The sequence below is a fragment of the Trachypithecus francoisi genome, unplaced genomic scaffold (genome assembly GCF_009764315.1).
Source record: "Trachypithecus francoisi isolate TF-2019V2 unplaced genomic scaffold, Tfra_2.0 Lachesis_group5, whole genome shotgun sequence".
NCBI classification, from domain to species: Eukaryota; Metazoa; Chordata; class Mammalia; order Primates; family Cercopithecidae; genus Trachypithecus; species Trachypithecus francoisi.
The window spans coordinates 145420497-145435471 of NW_022681470.1; the positions used below are offsets into that span (position 1 = coordinate 145420497).

At 54.7% G+C, this 14975-nt stretch overlaps 1 protein-coding gene across 6 annotated transcripts; it reads left to right on the forward strand.

The window, feature by feature from the left end:
• The first annotated feature begins 290 nt into the window (after positions 1-290).
• On the forward strand, positions 291-14910 carry STAP2 (signal transducing adaptor family member 2). Of its 6 annotated transcripts, none has more exons than XM_033195719.1 (13): positions 291-530; positions 5434-5505; positions 5662-5784; positions 7372-7428; positions 9491-9591; positions 10676-10810; positions 11935-12004; positions 12094-12196; positions 12301-12366; positions 13727-13897; positions 13985-14077; positions 14311-14523; positions 14782-14910. In XM_033195719.1, exons 1-13 carry the CDS (start codon positions 429-431, stop codon positions 14844-14846), a joined length of 1371 nt encoding a protein of 456 aa, XP_033051610.1. In that variant the 5' UTR covers positions 291-428; the 3' UTR covers positions 14847-14910. The 6 variants fall into 6 exon arrangements, with proteins under 6 accessions (XP_033051610.1, XP_033051611.1, XP_033051613.1 ...); XM_033195720.1 differs by having other exon boundaries at positions 331-530; positions 14314-14523; XM_033195722.1 differs by having other exon boundaries at positions 331-530; positions 14449-14523.
• Positions 14911-14975: the final 65 nt, after the last annotated feature.

Genomic DNA, 14975 nt, shown 5'->3' on the forward strand with positions numbered 1-14975 from the left:
CTGGCTAACACAGTGAAACCCCACCTCTACTGAAAATACAAAAAAGTATCCAGGCATGGTGGTGGGCGCCTGTAGTCCCAGCTACTTGGGAGGCTGAGGCAGGAGAATGGCGTGAACCCGGGAGGCGGAGCTTGCAGTGAGCCAAGATTGTGCCACTGCACTTCACTCTGGGCAACAGAGCGAGACTCTGTCTCAAAAAAAAAAAAAAAGTAAACGTACACATTCTCTTTCTTCTTGGTTCCATGCCAGAGAGGTGGGGATTTCCCTAGGATCATGGACCTGCCCGGCTCAGCCTCTGCCCAGCCCTGGCAGGGGAGGGAGTTGACGGGCTGACAGAGGAAACTCCCCTGGAACCTGTTTCTCAGCTTTCTGGCCCAGCTGGGGCACCCACTGGAAGGAGAGGCCAGGCGGAAGACCCTGGCCCTGCCATGGCCTCTGCTGTGAGGCCACCCCGGGTCCCAAAGCCTAAGGGTGTCCTGCCTTCACACTACTATGAGAGCTTTCTAGAGAAGAAGGGGTCCTGTGACCGGGTAAGGTAGGGAGGCGGGGGCTGGCCCTGTTGGGTCACTGCGGGGAGCTGCAGCACCTCTTGGAGCCCCAGTCTCCTCACTCGCCAAGAGGGATGAAGTGGGTGCTGGATGGGGCAGGGCACGTGCTGGGGGCTGGGGTGGGTTCTGGCCATTTGCCTCTCTGTGCGTCTATCTCTGTCTCCATGTGTCTTTGAATTTGGTTTCTTTTTCTCTTTCTCTCTCCCTGGCCCTTCTGTCTCTCCCAATGTCTGTCTCAGTCTCTCTCTCTCTGTCTCAATCTTTGCTTTTGTCTCTCCTTCACTCTCTTGAATACAAACAAGATCAGGCACTGTCTCCAGGAAACGGGGAGCCCTCTGACTCCCGGGCTTCCTCCCCCTCCCAGCCCAGGGCAAACTCCGGGAACCTCAGCTGCTGGGGTGAAGGCCAGGACAGGTGACATGTGAGGACAGTAAGAGCTGGTGGGGGCCACATTCCACAGGACAGATAGTGGCCATGGACAGTGCGTGCGTGTGTGTGTGTGTGTGTGTGTGTGCGCTTATGTCTCCCCCAGCCCTCCGTTCTCCCTGAGGCCCCATCTCTCCTTCCCCATGCCCCATATTCATTTTCTTTATTTTTTATTTTTATTTTTTTTGAGACGGAGTCTCGCTCTGTCGCCCAGGCTGGAGTGCAGTGGCCGGATCTCAGCTCACTGCAAGCTCCGCCTCCCAGGTTTATGCCATTCTCCTGCCTCAGCCTCCCGAGTAGCTGGGACTACAGGCGCCCGCCACCTCGCCCGGCTAGTTTTTTTTTGTATTTTTTAGTAGAGATGGGGTTTCACCATGTTAGCCAGGATGGTCTCGATCTCCTGACCTCGTGATCCGCCCGTCTCGGCCTCCCAAAGTGCTGGGATTACAGGCTTGAGCCACCGCGCCCGGCTCATTTTTTCTTTCTTTCTTTCTTTCTTTTTTTTAAAGACAGAGTTACTCTGTCACCCAGGCTGGAGTGCAAGGGCATGATCATGGCTCACTGTAGCCTCAAACTCCTGGGCTCAAGTGAACCTCCTGCCCCAGCCTCCTGAGGAGCTGGGACTACAGGCATGCACCGCCACTTCTGGCTAAGTTTTTGGCCTAATTTTTCTGGCGTAATTTTTTTTTTTTTTTTAAAGATGGGGTCTTGCTGGCCGGGTGCAGTGGCTCACGCCGGTAATCCCAGCATTTAGGGAGGCCGAGGCAGGTGGATCACCTGAAGTGAGGAGTTCGAGACTCGCCTGGCCACCATGGTGAAACCCCGTCTCTACTTAAAATACAAAAATTAGCTATGTGTGGTGGTGCGCGCCTGTGATCCCAGTTACTCAGGAGGCTGAGGCAGGAGAATTGCTTGAATCCAGGAGGCAGAGGTTGCAGTGAGCCGAGACTGTGCCACTGCACTCCAGGCTGGCAACAGAGTGAGACTACGTCTAAAAAAAAAAAAAAAAAAAAAAAAAAAGTGGGGTCTTGCTATGTTGCCCAGGCTGGTCTCAAATTTCTGGCCTTAAGCGACCCTCCTGCCTCAGCCTCCCAAAGTGCTGGGATTAGAGGTGTGAGCCACCGTGCCTGCCTCATTTTCTGATACAGATCAAAACAAACACCCCAGCTCCTCCCTGCCCTGCCCATGTCCCCGCCTCTGCCCCTGAGGTTTCCTTACCTATAGGGGAGTGGACTTTCCTTCTACCTCCATGCATCCAAATCCTCCCCAACCAACAAACACTTTGGAGGCAGTGGATCACTGCAGTTAAGAAAGGTAATGGGGAAGGCCAGGCACAGTGGCTATGCCTGTAATCCCAGCACTTTGGAAGGCTGAGGTGGGCAGATCACCCAAGGTCAGGAGTTCGAGACCAACGTGGCCAACATGGTGAAACCTCGTCTCTACTAAAAAATACAATAATTAGCCAGGCATGGTGGCAGGCGCCTTAATCCCAGCTACTTAGGAAGCAGAGGCAGGAGAATCGTTTGAACCCAAGAGGCGGAGGTTGCAGTGAGCTGAGATGGTGCCACTGCACTTCAGCCTGGGTAACAGAGTGAGACTCTGTCTCAAAAAACAAAGAAGGCTGGACACGGTGGCTCACACCTATAATCCCAACACTTTGGGAGGCCGAGGCTAGCAGATCACTTGAGGTCAGGAATTCGAGACCAGCCTGGCCAACATATCATGAAACCCCATCTCTACTAAAAAATACAAAAATTAGCCGGATGTGGTGGTGTGTACTTGTAGTCGCAGCTACTTGAGAAGCTGAGGCAGGAGAATCGCTTGAACCCGGGAGGCAGAGGTTGCAGTGAGCCGAGATCGCACCACTGCACTCCAGCCTGGGCGACAGAGTGAAACTCGTCTCTTAAAAACAAAACAGGCTGGGCGCGGTGGCTCAAGCCTGTAATCCCAGCACTTTGGGAGGCGGAGACGGGTGGATCACGAGGTCAGGAGATCAAGACCATCCTGGTCAACACGGTGAAACCCCGTCTCTACTAAAAAATACAAAAAACTAGCCGGGCGACATGGCGGGCGCCTGTAGTCCCAGCTACTCCGGAGGCTGAGGCAGGAGAATGGCGGGAACCCGGGAGGCGGAGCTTGCAGTGAGCCGAGATCGCGCCACTGCACTCCAGCCTGGGCGACAGAGCGAGACTCCGTCTCAAACAAAACAAAACAAAACAAAACAAAACAGCTCACGCCTGTAATCACAGCACTTTGGGAGGCCGAGGCAGGCGGATCACCAGGTCAGGAGATTGAGACCATCCTGGCTAACACGGTGAAACCCCATCTCTGCTAAAAAATACAAAAAATTAACTGGGTGTGGTGGCAGGCACCTGTAGTCCCAGCTACTCAGGTGGTTGAGGCAGGAGAATGGCGTGAACCTAGGAAACAGAGCTTGCAGTGAGCCGTGATCATGCCACTGCACTCCAGCCTGGGTGATAGAGTGAGACTGCTTCAAAAGCAAAACAAAATAAAACAAAAAACCCAAAACAACAACAAAAACCAAACCAAAACAAAAAAGATCATGGACCCAAATTCAGAAGACCCAGGTTCTAATCCCAGTTCCACACTTTCCTTACTCCCAGGCCTTTTGCAAGTGACTTAATCTTTGAGTCTCAGTTTTCTGTCTTCGGAAATAGGGGAGTTAAGGCTGCAGTCACAGGTCACATGTTGAGGACTTGACTCAGTGCAGGCCCTGGTGCTTCCCATATGGAAAGTCACCTAATTCTCATGAGATCCTCCAGACTTGGCACCATTGTTATCACCATTTTACAGCTGGGGAAACAGAAAAAGATGGCTCAAATAACTTGCCCAACAGCACATTGTGGGTACATAGTAAAGCAATATGGTAACTGGTAATATGGTGTTTAATCCCATATTGCTCTAGTCCCAGTGCCTGGAGGAGGGCTAGCACATAAAAAGCCTTCAGTAAATGTTAGGTAAATGCCTGTATGTACCTGTGCGTGTGTCTACGGATGGACAAGTGGATGAGTAGATGGGGGGATGAGTGGAGACTTGGTAATGGATAGATGCGGGCTGGATGGTGGCTGAGAGGATGTGTGGATGGATGGATGAGTGCATATACAAGTGGGTGAATGATGGTTGGATGGACAAGTGCATGGATGGATGATAGATGGGTGAGTAGGTGGATGCATGATGGAGGGATGTATGGACGATGAGTGGATGGTTGGCTGGCTGGCTGGATGGATAGATGAGTTGGGGGATGGATGGATGAACGGGCAGATGGGTGGGTGGATGGATGATGGATAGATAGACGAGTGCATGGATGGATGATGGAGGGATGAGTGGATGGATGGATGAGTAGGTGGATGCATGATGGAGGGATGTATAGACAGATGAGTGGATGGCTGGCTGGCTGGCTGGCTGGATGGATGAGTTGGGGGATAGATGGATGAATGGGCAGATGGGTGGGTGGATGGATGGATAGATGGACGAGTGCATGGATGGATGATGGAGGGATGAGTGGATGGATGGATGAGTAGGTGGATGGATGATGGAGGGATGAGTAGATGGATGGATGAGTGAATGGATGGATGATGGAGGGATGCATGGATAGATGAGTAGATGCATGTATGGATGCATGGATGAGTGGGTGGATGGATGATGGACGGTGGGTGGATTGATGGATGGATAGATGACGTAGGGATGGATGGATGGGTGGACGGATGGGTGGACAGATGGATGAGTGGGTAGATGGATGACTGGATGGATGGTGGGTGATGTATGTATGGATGAATGAGTGGATAGATGGATCATGAATGGCTGGATGATGGATAGATGGATGGGGGTGATGGATGGATGAGTGGGTGGATGATGAGTGGATGAACAGATGAATGGATGGGTGAATGGTAGGTGGATGGATGAATGGGTAGGCGGGTGGGTGGATGAATAACTGGATGGATAGATGTGTGGATGGGTGGGTGGGTGGACGGATTGGTGGATGGATGGTGGGTGGATGGATGGATAGATGAATGGGTGAATGGTAGGTGGATGGACAAATGGGTGGGTGGGTGGATGGATAGATGGATGATAGATATATGGCTAGTGGGTAGCTGGATGACGGAAGATGGATGGGACACCATTAAACCAGTTAGTTCAACTCACCCCTAGAGCCCCCACCTCTATAGATTGGCGGGGGTTACTCTGGGTCCTTCATCACGTCAAGGTTCCGTCTGGTCCTTTCCCAGAGGAAAACAGATACCCAGAAGCTGGGCTGTGGGTGGGGAGGGTCTCCCCGAGAAGGCAACATTTGATCAGAAACTCAAGGCAGGAGGTGATCAAGATCTGGGGGCAGCGTGGGAGAGCACAATCAGTGCAAAGGCCCTGAGGCAAGACTGAGCACATGAGAGGTACTCAGCCTGGCCACCTCACCTCTTCTTTCTGCACCTCTGGTCCCCAGGATTACAAGAAGTTCTGGGCAGGCCTCCAGGGTCTCACCATTTATTTCTACAATAGCAATCGGGACTTCCAGGTAAGGATGTGAATGGAGGCTCCAGAGCTGGCCTTCCCTTGACCCCAGAGACCAAGCAGACAATGAGGATGGTGTGGCCATAATGGCTGATACATCATCCAGGGGGCCTGGAGGCCAAGGAACTGGTGCCCAGACTCCCTGCTTCTGTGCCCCCAGCACGTGGAGAAGCTCAACCTGGGAGCATTTGAGAAACTCACTGATGAGATTCCCTGGGGAAGCTCACGTGACCCAGGCACCCACTTCAACCTGATTCTCCGGAATCAGGAGATCAAGTTCAAGGTAGGTCCCTCGGTGGAGGGGTGCTGAGGGGAGGTGCTGGCAGAAGATGCTCAAATGTTCCTCCCCTCCATTGTGCCAACCACAAAGGGGCAGGTAGTACAGGGCCCTGTGGGCCCTGGGTAAGACTTGGGTCTTGACCCCAAAGGAGCTGGTGCTATGGGAGGGTTTCTTTTATTTTATTTCATTTCATTTTTTTTTTTTGGGACCAAGTCTCATCCCGTCACCCAGGCTGGAGTGCAATGGCACGATCTTGGCTCACTGCAACCTCCGCCTCCCGGGTTCAAGCGATTCTCTTGCCTCTGCCTCCCGAGTAGTTGGGATTACAGGTGTGTGCCACCACTCCTGGCTAATTTTTTGAATCTTGAGTAGAGACGGGGTTTCACCATGTTGGCCATACTGGTCTCGAACTCCTGACCTCAGGTGATCCACCCACCTCGGCCTCCCAAACTGCTGGGATTGCAGGCGTGAGCCACTGCGCCCGGCCGAGGGTTTATTTTTTTTTTTTTATTTTGAGGCAGTCTCACTCTTATCGCCCAGGCTGGAGTGCAGTGGCGCAATCTTGGCTCACTACAACCTCTGCCTCCCACGTATAAGTGATTCTCCTGCCTCAGCCTCCCTAGTAGCTGGGATTACAGGCGTGTGCCACCATGTGCGGCTAATTTTTGTATTTTTGGTAGAGACGGGGTTTCACCATGTCGGCCAAGCTGGTCTCGAACTCCTGACCTCAAGTGATCCACCCACCTCGGCCTCTCAAAGTGCTGGGATTACAAGCGAGAGTCACTGTGCCTGGCCTACGGAAGGGTTTAGAGAATGAGAGGTCCGGGAACTGATCTATGTTTTTCTATTATTTTATTTATGATTTTATTTTGAGACAGGGTCTTGCTCGTCGCCCAGGCTGGAGTGCAGTAATGAGATCATAGCTCACTGCAGCCTCGACCTCCCAGGCTCAAGCAATCCTCCCACCTCAGCTAAGCACACTCCACTATGCCTGGCTAAGACTTTATTTTTTATAGAGACAGGGGGCGCGCTATGTTACCCAGTCTGGTCTTCAACTCCTAGGCTCAAGTGATCCTCCCGCCTCGACCTCCCAAAATGCTGGGATTATAGGGGTGAGCCACTGCATCCAGCCTGACCTATGTTTTTCAAATGTAGATATAATAACATCAAAAATCATAATATCAGCCAGGCATGGTGGCTCACACCTGTAATCTGAGCACTTTGGGAGGCCAAGGCAGAAAGATAGCTTGAGCCCAGGAGTTCAAGACCAGCCTGGCAACAAAGCGAGACTCTCATGTCTAAGAAAAAAAAAAAAAAGGCTGGGCGAGATGGTGCATGCCTATAGTCCCAGCTACTCAGGAGGCTGAGGCAGGAGAATCGCTTGAACCTGGGAGGTGGAGGTTGCACTTAACTGAGATCATGCCACTGCACCCAGCCTGGGCGACAGAGCGAGACTCCATCTCAAAAAAAAAGAAGAAAAAGAAAAAAGAAAACAGCCCTTTGAAGCAGGAACTCTTCCCTAGTCCCATTTCATTGATGAGTAGACTGAGGTTCACTGACATGGATTCTCTTTTTTCTTTTGTTCCCTAGGTAGAGACCTTGGAGTGTCGGGAAATGTGGAAAGGCTTCATCTTAACGGTGGTGGAGGTAAGAGCAGTGGCTCTCTGCGCCCTCTCTCCCATTCTCCAGATCTCCTCAAAAAGCCTCCTTTTGGCCGGGCGCAGTGGCTCAAGCCTGTAATCCCAGCACTTTGGGAGGCCGAGACGGGCGGATCACAAGGTCAGGAGATCGAGACCATCCTGGCTAACACGGTGAAACCTCGTCTCTACTAAAAAACACAAAAAACTAGCCGAGCGAGGTGGCGGGTGCCTGTAGTCCCAGCTACTCGGGAGGCTGAGGCAGGAGAATGGCGTAAACCCGGGAGGCGGAGCTTGCAGTGAGCTGAGATCCGGCCACTGCACTCCAGCCTGGGCGGCAGAGCGAGACTCCGCCTCAAAAAAAAAAAAAAAAAAAAAAAAAGCCTCCTTTTTCTTTCCATCTTTCGTTCTCCAAACAAGCCTCCAGAGTATAGTACACTGGCCTCAAACCTTGGACCAAATATACCCCATAAACATCCTTTGTTTTATCAACTGAGTGCTAAATTTTATTTTATTTTTTTGAGACTAAGTCTCGCTCTGTTGCCCAGGCTGGAGTGCAGTGGTACGATCTCAGTTCACCACAACATCTGCCTCCCCAGTTCAAGCAATTCTCGTGCCTCAGCCTTCGAGTAGCTGGGATTACAGACGTCCGCCACCATGCCTGACTAATTTTTGTTTTTTTAGCATACATGGGGTTTCAACCTGTTGGCCAAGCTGGTCTCAAACTCCTAACCCCAAGTGATTGGCCCACCTCGGCCACTCAAAAGTGCTGGGATTACAGGCATGAGCCACAGCGACCAGTTGTATTTCTTATTTAATTTAATTTAATTATTATTATTATTTTTTTTTTTGAGATGGAGTCTGGCGCAGTCTCGGCTCACTGCAAGCTCCACCTCCCGGGTTCATGCCATTCTCCTGCCTCAGCCTCCCCAGCAACTGGGACTACAGGCGCCTGCCACCACGCCAGGCTAATTTTTTTTGTATTTTAGTAGAGACAGGGTTTCACTGTGTCAGCCAGGATGGTCTCGATCTCCTGACCTTGTGATCCACCCACCTTAGCCTCCCAAAGTGCTGGGATTACAGGTGCGAGCCACCATGCTCGGCCTCTTATTTTATTTTTTTGAGACAGGGTCTCTCTCTATTGCCGAGGCTAGAGTGCAGTGGTGTGATCATAGCTCACTGCAGCCTCCAACTCCCAGGCTCAAGCAGTCCTCCTGCCTCAGCCTCCCAAGTAGCTGGGACTACAGGCACACACTACCACATCTCATTAATTTTTTAAATTTTTTGTAGAGAAGGGTCTCACTATGTTGCCCAGGCTGGTCTCCAACTTCTGTGCTCAAGTGATCCACCCTCCTTGGCCTCCCGAAGTGATGGGATTATAGACGTGAGCCACCATGCCCGGCCACAGAGTGCTAAATTTTTAAAAATTAGCTGACATCATTTATCAACCGGGAATTTTAGTCTACCTTCCCGTTTTCCCTGATTTGCCCGTTTCCTTCCTCGCCCTGGCAGGCCATTGAGTTTGAGACCAGACTGGCCCCTGAAGACTTTAGATTGAGATTCCAGCATCTACTTTTTTTTTTTTTTTTTTTTTTTGGTGGGTGAGGTGAGCGGGGAACGGAGTCTCACTCTGTCACCCAGGCTGGAGTGCAATGGTGTGATCTCGGCTCACTGCAGCCTCCGCCTTCCCGGGTTCAAGTGATTCTCCTGCCCCAGCCTCCCGAGTAGCTGGGATTACAGGTGTCTGCCACCACGCCCGGCAAATTTTTTGTGTTTTTAGTACAAACGGGGTTTCACCATGTTGCCCAGGGTGGTCTCAAACTCCTGACCTCAGGTGATCTGCCCGCCTCGGCCTCCCAAAGTGCTGGAATTACAGGCCTGAGCCACTGCACCTAGCCCCAGCATCTACTCTCGTTCAACTCCTCTGCACCCTCCCGAAGCCCTCTTTGCCCCCTAAGGTGTCAGAGTTCCTGGCTCTGAGCTCTGGCCTCAGTTTGCCACTCTGTGACTTGGGCACAGCCATCTATTCCCGGCCGGCTGGGTGCAGTCACTGTCCCTCGATCGCCCCTCAGCTCCGTGTCCCGTCCAACCTGACCCTGCTTCCTGGGCACCTATACATGATGGCTGAAGTCTTGGCCAAAGAGGAGGCGCGCCGTGCACTGGAGATACCCTCGTGAGTGCCCCGCCTGCCCCGAGGGGCTGCAGAATGGGGACGGGAGGTGGGTGTGTGGTTGAGGGTGGGCCGTGAGCTGAGTCCCCTGGAGTTGGGTCTTGGATTTTGCAAGACGATGGCATTGGGGATGGGGAGTGGGGAAGGGGGAGGGGGCGTTAAGGCACATTCTGGGAGGCGGGGCAGGATCTCCAGGAGCGGGTCTAGGGGCCTAGAGGACTGGAAGGGTCTTCAGAGGCTGGGCCTAGGCCTGAGGAGTGGGACAGGGTCTGGGGGTGGTCAGTTTGGGTGTCTAGAAGGTGGGGCTTCGTCTCCGGGGAGGGGTTATTTGTCGGAGAGGGTATCCAGGACCCCAGAGGCGGGGCCTGGATTGGGGGCGGAGCATTGTCTTTGTGGGCGGTTCTTGGTGATTAGGGAGGCGGGCAGGGCCTCCCGGGGCCAGAATTAGGAGCCTGGCTGGACGCGGTGGCTCGTGCCAGTCATCTCAGCGTTTTGGGAGGTCGAGGCGGGAGGATTGCTTGACCCCAGTTCGAGACCAGCCTGGGCAACATCGCGATACTCCGTCTCTAAAGAAAAAAAGAACAAAAAAAAACCCGGTCGGGTGCAGTGGCTCACGCGTGTAATCCCAGCACCTTGGGAGGCCTAAGCGGGCAGATCATCTGAGGTCGGGAGTTCGAGACCAGCTTGAACAACATGCAGAAATCCCGTCTCTACTAAAAATACAAAAATTAGGCGGGTCTAGTGGCGCATGCTTATAATCCCAGCTACTCGGGAGACGGAGGCAGGAGAATCGCTTGAACCCGGGAGGCGGAGGTTGCGGTGAGCCGAGATCGCTCCATTGCACTCCAGCCTGGGTAACAAGAGCGAAACTCCGTCTCAAAAAAAAAAAAAAAAAAAGCCACAAGAACTAGGAGCCTGGAAGGCCAGACTGTGCCTCCGTGGAAGGGGCCTGGGTCTGGAGAGCAGGGCAGGGTCTCCTGGGCCTAGGGGATGGGGACGGGGCTGGGTCTCAGAGGAGGCGGGGTTTACGTGCGGAAGAGCGGACTTGGTCTCCGGGGTCCCAAGTGGGTGACGCGGCCCTCCACAGGTGCTTCCTGAAGGTGAGCCGGCTGGAGGCACAACTGCTCCTGGAGCGCTATCCCGAGTGCGGGAACCTGCTGCTGCGGCCCAGCGGGGACGGTGCTGACGGCGTGTCGGTCACCACGCGGCAGATGCACAATGGGTGCGCATGCGCGTCTCGGGAGCCCTGGGTGGGGAGGAGGGTGGGCGCGGGGGCGTGGTCAGAAGCAGGGGCGGAGCCCTACCGGCTAGTGGGTAGGTCCTGGAACGGAGCCAGAGCTGAGAAGCGCGAACTGGGGGCGGAGTCAGAGCTGAGCTGGGCGGATTGGGGGAGGAGTCAGAGCTGGGCTGGGCGGGCTGGGGGTGGAGTCAGAGCTGAGCAGGGGAGACCCGGGGCGGAGTCGACCTCAGCAGGGGAGACTGGGGACCGAGCTAAAGCTGAGCAGAGCACACTGCGGGCGGAGTCAGAGCTGGGGTGGCCGGGCTGGGGGGCGGGGTCAGCGCTCCGGGATCGTGGGATCCCGAGGCTGGCCTTGCCCCAGGTACGGGGTCAATGCCTGGGGAAGAAGGTAGAGCCCAGGCAGATCCCTTTGCAGGAGGAGTCAGGTCTTGGGTTAGGAGCTGGGATTCCCTGCAGGTGGAGTCAGACCCCTCGGTTAGGGTCGGCTCCTCCGGAACGCGGGGGCCAGGTCTGGGCCACTGGAGGGGATGAAGTCAAATCCAACGGTGGGAATGGGCTTTTTGGGCAGAGTCAGGATCTATGGGTGGAGTCACGGCCATGACCCTTTGGAAGTTGAATAGGGCTATGGAGGCGGGGCCACCCCGGGGGCGGAGTTAGAGCCTTTCGCCAAATCCTCAAGCTCAGTCCAGGGTTGGGCAAGGCGATGTAGAAGGTGGAGTCGGGGCCGGGGGGGTAGAGCCACTACAGGGGGAGGGGCCTACCTGGGGCGGAGTCTTTAGGGCCTGGTTCGCCCTAGGCGCGGTGCCAGAATTAGGGGCTGACCTTTCCTAGGCTGTTAGTCTGGCCTGGTCCCTCCCTGGAGGTGGTGCCAAAACTAGGGGTGGGGTCTTCTGTGGGGGGGGTCGGTTCAGTCAATGCTCCGGGAGGATAGACGGGCTTAGGTCCTTCACAGGGTGGAGCCAGTCAGTGGCTGGGTGTTCTCTGGGGGCAAAGCTAGTATGGACCTGTTTCTATTGGGGGCGGAGCCTGGATTCGGAGCGGGGCCTTCCCTGGGGGGCGGTGTGGGAGCCTGGGCTGAGCCACTCACTCGCTTTCTGCTGGTGCAGGACGCACGTGGTCCGGCATTACAAGGTGAAGCGGGAGGGCCCCAAGTACGTGATCGACGTGGAAGAGCCGGTGAGCGTTGGGCCGGGGTCCCTAGAAGTGCCTTTGTGGGGTCGCCGTCCCTTCCCCAGCAGCCTGACCCCTCCCCCATCTGCCCCCAGTTCTCTTGCACCTCCCTGGACTCCGTAGTCAACTATTTCGTGTCGCACACCAAAAAGGCGCTGGTGCCATTCCTGTTGGACGAGGACTACGAGAAGGTGCTAGGTGGGTGCGCCTTCGGGGAGTTCGGGGGCCCAGTCCTCACCTCTCCCGCCCCCGCTTGGACGGACGGGGCCGCCCCTTCCTCCAGGACGCCTTCTCTGTTCCAGGTTACGTGGAAGCCGATAAGGAGAATGGCGAGAGTGTGTGGGTGGCGCCCTCCGCCCTGGGCCCAGGTGACGCCCCCTCCCCGCGGGCCGAGGTGGGAGGGATCAAGGACCCCGCATTCAGCCACGCCCCTTCACTCAGCTTGGTGGCTGCACCGCCTGTGTCTGATGTTGTTCCCAAAGTTGCAAGGACAGAAATGACTCAGACCCTGCCATCAGGGTGTGTGTTGGGGGAGAGGGCGGGAGTCCCAGCTTGGGACAGAGCTACCCACAGACACTCTCACCCTGTAGGGTCGAATTTGGAGGAAAAACCTGGGCTCAGGGGAGGCGCCTAGAGTTCGGGAGAAGATGGGGGCAGAGCAGGGAGAGCTTCCTAGAAGAGTGGGTCTTTGTAGATGGTCCCAAAGGATCTTCTTAGGTAGAAATGGGCATTGAGGGGGTCAGAAGGTGCATCCGGAGAAGCAGTAGTCCCCCAGAGACCGGGAATCAGGGTGGGTGTTGGGAAAGAGGTGGGAATCGGTCCTGTTTATGGAGAGGAGGAGGCAGAGAACACACTAGAAAGGAACGTAGCGTGGGTACTCTGGTCTTCCCTGGGCTGGGCGTATGCAAGGACCCCCAAGTGCCATATCCACACACACATGCATGATTCATGAACTATGGCCACCTGCCTAGCCAGAAGGTGACATACACTTGTGTGGGTACAACAGATCCACACATGCATGAATACACATGTCCCCCGATTCCAGTCACATACACACGCTATGTCGCACAGATACACCTGTCTCATGCCACAATCACGTGTGTACACATAAATGCAGACACATCCATGCACAGGCACAAAATCGGACATGTGTAGATACATGGGCATAACACACTCATCTAGACAAGGACTAAAGCAGCTACCTTAGCAGGCGTGCAGAGTCACACATGTATACACACAACAGGCATGTTTGTACAAACCTGGTATCCAGATTCAATTAGTGTACATGCATATGCCATACAAAGACATATAGACCTTTTTTTTTTTTTGAGAAGGAATCTCGCTGTATCACCCAGGCTGGAGTGCAGTGGCGCGATCTCAGCTCACTGCAACCTGTCCCTCCTGGGTTCAAGCGATTCTCCTGCCTGGGATTACAGGAGCCTGCCGCCATGCCAGGCTAATTTTTATATTTTTAGTAGAGATGGGGTTTCACCATATTGGCTAGACTGGTCTTGAACCCCTGACTTCAGGTGATCCGCCCACCCCGGCCTCCCAAAGTGCTGGGATCACAGGTGTGAGCCACTGCGCCCAGCCCAGACAGACAGACTTATACATGGGGGCACACAGACACACAGGGACATATGCATGTCTCCAGGCATGCACACAGACACCCCACCAAGGTGTCCCTGTATGACGTGGGTCTTGACAGTGACCACCTTTCCCCATCAGGTCCTGCACCCTGCACAGGTGGCCCCAAGCCGCTGCCACCTACATCTGTGCCTGTGTCCAGCCAGGACAAGCTGCCCCTGTTACCCCCACTGCCCCCACTACCGAACCAGGAAGAGAACTACGTGACCCCCATTGGAGATGCCCCAGTTGTTGACTATGAGAACCAAGACGGTGGGTGGGGAACAGAGCTGCTGAGAGCTGGGGGCTGGGGAAGCAGGTGAACAGCTGATGTGACACATTACACTTTTGTCCACGCAGTGGCTTCCTCTAGTCGGCCGGTCATCGTGAAGCCGAAGAAGTTGCCAAAGGCTCCTGCAAAGCTTCCAAAGCCACTCGTTGGACCCAAGCCAGGTAGGGGTCCCCCCACAAATCCCGCCCTCACCTGATGGCAGGCCAGCCTTAGCCCGCATCTGTCTTTGTTGTTTTTGAGATGGAACCTCACTCTGTCGCCCCAGGCAGTGGTGCGATCTCAGCTCACTGCAACCTCTGTCTCCTGGGTTCAAGCGATTCTCCTGCCTCAGCCTCTCAAGTAGCTGGGATTACAGGCACCTGCCACCACATCCATCTAATTTTTGTATTTTTAGTAGGGAAGGGGTTTCACCATGTGGCCCAGGCTGGTATCGAACTCCTGACCTCAAGGGATCCACCCACCTCAGCCTCCCAAAGTGCTGGGATTACCAGCGTAAGCCACCGCACCTGGCCTCATCTGTCTTCTCTTCCAGAGCCCAGAGTCTTTAGTGGTGGCTTGGCCAGGAAGCTGCCAGCCAGCTCAGCCCAGCCTCTCTTCCCCACAGCTGGTAAGGGGTCTGTGGGGTCAACGTGGGGCAGGTTTCCCAGGCGTGTGACCATGCAGCCACACAGGGCCTCACACTCTGAAGCACCCCTGTCTTTTAAGGCTCTGCTGTCTCTGTCTTGAAATTCCTAATGCCTTCGAGCACACTGTCATGTTGCATGCGGCCCTGCAAATCTGTAGCTGGTCCTGGGTGGCTGTCAGTGGGCAGGGCATGGACTGGGGATCCCTGGGCCAGCTGCAGCTCCCGGTCCTGAACCCCCAGGGCTGGCGGACATGACGGCAGAGCTACAGAAGAAGCTGGAGAAGAGGCGGGCACTGGAGCACTGATTCGGACACGCCGGGGCCCAGTGGCCAGATTCTTTCTCCCAGGATTAAAACTCTGACCCCAGGACCCATGTGTCTGGTTTGGCTTGGGGGGAGTAGGGGACGAGGGCTCCGTCAGATGTCTGCCTACGG

Excerpts from the sequence above, each read along its gene's own strand:
- STAP2 (XM_033195719.1), top strand. The coding sequence starts at position 429 with ATGGCCTCTGCTGTGAGGCCACCCCGGGTCCCAAAGCCTAAGGGTGTC. Across the intron at positions 7,429-9,490 it reads TCATCTTAACGGTGGTGGAG|CTCCGTGTCCCGTCCAACCT; the intron begins GTAAGAGCAGTG and ends ATCGCCCCTCAG. Across the intron at positions 12,367-13,726 it reads GCCCTCCGCCCTGGGCCCAG|GTCCTGCACCCTGCACAGGT; the intron begins GTGACGCCCCCT and ends TTTCCCCATCAG.